The sequence below is a fragment of the Sinocyclocheilus anshuiensis genome, unplaced genomic scaffold (genome assembly GCF_001515605.1).
Source record: "Sinocyclocheilus anshuiensis isolate Anshui unplaced genomic scaffold, SAMN03320099.WGS_v1.1 scaffold710, whole genome shotgun sequence".
Taxonomy (NCBI): domain Eukaryota; kingdom Metazoa; phylum Chordata; class Actinopteri; order Cypriniformes; family Cyprinidae; genus Sinocyclocheilus; species Sinocyclocheilus anshuiensis.
This window is the reverse complement of record NW_015544201.1, coordinates 300567-305430: the sequence shown is the minus strand read 5'-3', so window position 1 is coordinate 305430 and position 4864 is coordinate 300567. Positions and strand designations below refer to the sequence as shown.

At 39.2% G+C, this 4864-nt stretch overlaps 1 protein-coding gene across 2 annotated transcripts in view; it reads left to right on the top strand.

Annotated features, from left to right (window-relative positions):
* The first annotated feature begins 1024 nt into the window (after positions 1-1024).
* LOC107696834 (store-operated calcium entry regulator STIMATE-like) overlaps positions 1025-4864 on the top strand; it is a 20543-nt gene continuing 16703 nt past the window's right edge. For both annotated transcript variants that reach the window (XM_016497341.1, XM_016497340.1), the window contains exons 1-3: positions 1025-1983; positions 4361-4409; positions 4697-4792. In XM_016497341.1, the coding sequence (XP_016352827.1) occupies positions 1812-1983; positions 4361-4409; positions 4697-4792 (317 nt within the window). In that variant the 5' untranslated portion in view covers positions 1025-1811. The remainder of the gene's footprint in view (positions 1984-4360; positions 4410-4696; positions 4793-4864) is intronic.

Below are 4864 nucleotides of genomic sequence, written 5' to 3'. Positions count from 1 at the left end.
TGGCTGCCCACTGCTCCGGGTGTGTGTTCACTGCTGTGTGTGCGCACTTGGATGGGTTAAATGCAGAGCACAAATTGCTAGTATGGGTCACCACACTTGGCTTTCAGTGTTCAGTGTCACATGATTCTTCAAAAATCATTCTAATATAATATTTGATGTTCAGGAAACCTTTCTTCTTATTACTTAGTTATTAGTTTTCAGGATTCTTTGATTAACAGGAAGTTTGAAATATATATTATATTATATTTGAAATATAAATATAATATGTATTTACTGATTTTGATCAATTTAATGCATTCATGCTAAATAAAAGCAGCAATTTCTTTTGAACAGTAGTGTAAATTTGATTATGCTAATTTATTGTTTGCAACTTTCTATTCAATCTTTTCAAGCAACTGGTCCATTTTGATTCCAACTCACAAGTGTGACCAATGGCATTCAGCTTGATTCATCATGGGAATAAACATTGATTAAATATGCTAAATAAATGCATTTCACAATGCAAATACATAAGTTTCGCCATTCAGTAAGCCAGTTATAAAGCTACGTCCCAAATGACGCACTATACACTATGCACTTACACACTAGGTACTTATGCACTACATACATAGTATATACTAGGTACTTATGCACTACGTACTCAGCCGTGTAGAGTATGAATAATATAAGGTTATTTTGTCATTCATAATTAGAGTCTGATAGCCCCTCCTCCTCCGCTACATAATTAAAGATGCATCAGTTGAGTGCATGAAGTGTCCAACAATCCACACTTCGTTTTTGTTTTTTGTTTTTTTTTGTTATTTAAGTGCATCATCTGGGTATTTAAAGTGCACTTTTTCTTTTTGGACTTTTCAGTGTGAACACACTAGTTCTACTATTTATACTACAAAACAGCACAGTACACGAATTGGGACGCACCTTAAGATTTATTAGAATTTCATGAATTGCACCTGCTGCTACAAGGGATCTCTTAGAACTACATATCCCATCATGCTTTAGTACGACGTGACAGTGATGACGCAGTAGGTCGTCGCGTAATGAGTGTAAACGGCACCTGAATACATGGGAAAAGAAAGTGTCCTGCCTTTACGGATAATATGTGTCTTTACCAGATACGTATGTGACTAGTTTGGACGCAGACCTTCCTGAATCTGCGCAGATTTAGAATCAACTCTTCTCCTGAAAGCAGCGGTGGCAGTTTTTTTCCTCAGCTGGTTTGCTAGCAGGAAGCGCCAGACCGGACTCTCGCTAAAAAACACCAGAACTACGTTACCTGCCTATTATTTGCCTTTCTAAACGAGTTCTAAAGGGAAGTGAAGTTTTAAACGCCATACTTCTTGACTTAATTTAACTGTAAAAGTTTAACTGCTTTAATTTAACCACCAGTTTTTGAATTCTAGCGGCTAACCGCACGCGCTCTATAATAATATAGCTGATAAATGTCTCCATGACAGCGTGCGTGTTGTACATAGACTGTATGGTGTTGTAGTATCGACAGCATCAGCCGCCAGCTAACGTTACCGTTACACATCTCAGTCTGTAGCATGTTTACTCGATGCTGAAGGAGATGTTTATACAGCACAACCTGCTGACAGATATTAGGTAGCTCACAACTGGATGGCTGCATCGAGGTCCAGTATGAAACACGATAAGTCTGCGCTTCAGTAACCGTGACTGGAGGCTCATAGGAGAGCCTTCATTATGTACCATAGCTGTGTCGCCGTCTTGTCGATCATTTCCACTGCTCGAGACTGATATTTTGTGGCTTTTCTAAATACTCGAGATATTTAAATACCTTTAAGTGTTGCGCAATGGCGGGTGTTGGGGTCAGTGTGCTGTCGCGAGGTCAGCTGCCGTCTGCATCCTCCAACTCCTCTCCCACTGATCCTGATGCCCAGGGCTGCTCCAGCGGGGACTTCATGGACTCCTTTGGCATCTTCCTGCAGGGCCTGCTGGGAGTGGTGGCCTTCAGTACCCTTATGTGTAAGTATAGGCAGGGCAGCTGTCTTCATTAAAGGAGTAGTTGATCCAAAAAGTGAAAAATTGCTGAAAATGTACTCGCCCTCAGGCCATCCAAGAAGTAGATGAGTTTGTTTCTTGATCAGAACAGATTTGGAATAATTTAGCATTACTTGCTAACCAGTGGATCCTCTGCAGTGAATGGGTGCCATCAGAATGAGAGTCCACTCCAAACAGTTGATAAAAACATCACTAAGTAATCCACACGACTCCAGTCCATCAATTAACATCTTGTGAGCGAAAAGCTGCATGTTTATAATAAACAAATTCATCATTAAGACAATATTGTGATGGTGTTTTCAGCTATTTGGACTCTCGTTCTGACAGCACCCATTCACAGCAGAGGATCCATTGGGAAGCAAGGTCCAGTGTCGATGCTAAATTTCCTCAAATATGTTCCAATGAGGAAACAAACTCGGCTACATCTTGGATGGCCTGAGAGGGAGTACATTTTAGGCAAATTTTTGAATGAGCTATTCCTTCAAAGTCTGCATGAAATAAAAAGTCACCCTATCTGTTTTCTAAATATATGTTGTAGATCGTATTGTGAAGAATTGCTCCGTTTTTTTTTTTATTATAAAAAAATCTTGACCTCCTAATATTTAATCAAAATGTCATAACTATACCTTCCGGTGAGAACGACAGACTTCTCTTTGGTGATATATTCAGGACTTGTCTAATCATTTAGTCCACTTAAACTCACCCCCTCCAACTTGCATTCACCTGCCTCCGCTTTTGAGCAAAACGGCAACATCTCAGAATCTGATTAACAACGATGCATTGGACCAAGTTGTCGCCCTACACTTTTTTCCGATAATCTGTTACACTCATCATAATACGGAAGAAAAGATCTGTCTGTACTTCTATTTTATAGCAACATTGAAGGGACTTGATCAGTTCAGGTTGACTCAAGATTTAAGGGTTTGGTCTTAGAAGTAGGCAGGTCAAGGCTTGTTAGTGAATCATGCAGTGCAATGCTGAACCTGCATGCTCACCACTGTCAACCTTACAGAGTACTTTAAATAAAGACTGTGTGTGAGCACATGGTTTTTGCTTGGCCACAGATCTTAAGTTGTGTAGGTCATTTACAGACCCCTGGGGCCCGTTCTTCGTACGTCGCTAACTCAGTTAGCTGGATTTGATTGTTGACGATTTGGCATGATCTTGGATTGTTTGGTTCTTCGAAGCTGTCATAGCAACAGGTCCGTAAGCTTAAACCTGATCGGGAGCAGGCTTATTTCATGTAAACAAAAATGTATTTAAAGATAATATAATAATGTTGTGTAGTCTTTAATACTATAGACACAGCCAGTTTTACTCACTGAGAGATCTATTCGTCATAAAATTATTACTTCATAATTGTATTCGAGTCTTACACACATGCTATACAGATAATGTAGAGTCGTGCATTAATTTGAGTGATGACAGGTATTATGGGAGTGGCTTGATGGAGCGCTGGAGATGCAGATAACATGATCTTCACCCTTAAGAAACTTTAATTAATGCTGTCACGTAACAAATCTGAATGTTGATCCAGGATCAACAAAAGATGTTGATCCAGGAACATGTCTTACTTGGCAAAATCACGGTGACCTTGTATCTAGCATGTCTCACTGACAAGAAAAAGACCGTGTCGGAAAGACTAAAGGGATGTTCATACCAAGAACGATGACTATAAAGTAGGGCTGGGCGATAAAATGATAATGATAATAATCGTGATATAATTTTCCTTGATAAAGCGATAAAAAGAGTTCGATAAATGTTCAATATTATGTTTATGAACCAAAAGTGGAACGAAACAGCACTACCAAGAATGATGACTATAAAGTTTTAAAAAATCATTAAATAGAGTCCAAACCACAACTGTTACAATAACAACACGGAGGAATGATATCATGATTAAAAACATTGGATCTCATTTCATTGACTAATAATAATTTATTTTGATATTTTGGAGAGATATAAAGTAAAAAATATATTATATAAAAATTTAATAAACTGCCATATTAAAAGAATTTAAAAAAGAAAACCTTAAGTAGTTTGGTGCAATATTTTATTAGTATTTATTTGAGAAATTAAATTAAATTACGCATTGTGTTTTTACAAGTTTGGTTTTGCAGAAAACTCTTTACACCCATGATGAAGCAGTTCCTCATTCAGCTCTTCCTCTTTTGAAATGTTAATCTCATGTATCATTTATTGACCTCTGTGTTTTCATAGCACTATATCTGATAGAGCAAGGAAAGAGTTTTTGCATCAGCACTACCCCCATGTGGCAGACATTATTGATCACCCCCTTTTTCCTGCTACCAATGTGAAAGCTTCTGTTTCCTCTCCACAGTGAAACGCTTCAGGGAGCCCAAGCACGAACGGAGACCCTGGAGAATCTGGTAAAGCGCTATTTTGTGTCATTAGCAAACACTAAATTCTTAAAGGGTTAGTTCACCCAAAAATGAAAATCTGTCTTTGAAACGACATGAGGGTGAGTAATTAATGACAGAATTTTAATTTTTGGGTGAACTAACCCTTTAAACACATGTACGGTCAATGCAGCACTCCACTGACCTGAGATCTGTCTAGTGGTCCTCTGTAGCCCCGTTCCCCTTGTGACTTAACGGTGAGTTCTAACCAGGTCTCCTCCCTCTCACCGCCCCCTCCTCCCCTTCACCTCTCTCAGGTTTCTGGACACCTCCAAACAGGCCATAGGGATGCTGTTCATTCACTTTGCCAATGTCTACCTGTCTGACCTCACAGAGGAGGACCCATGTTCACTGTGAGTCTGTGTGCACGTTGTCGTTTCAATGTTTCCCCCAAACATCGTTGTACTTCCCGTAGTGTTTGTGCC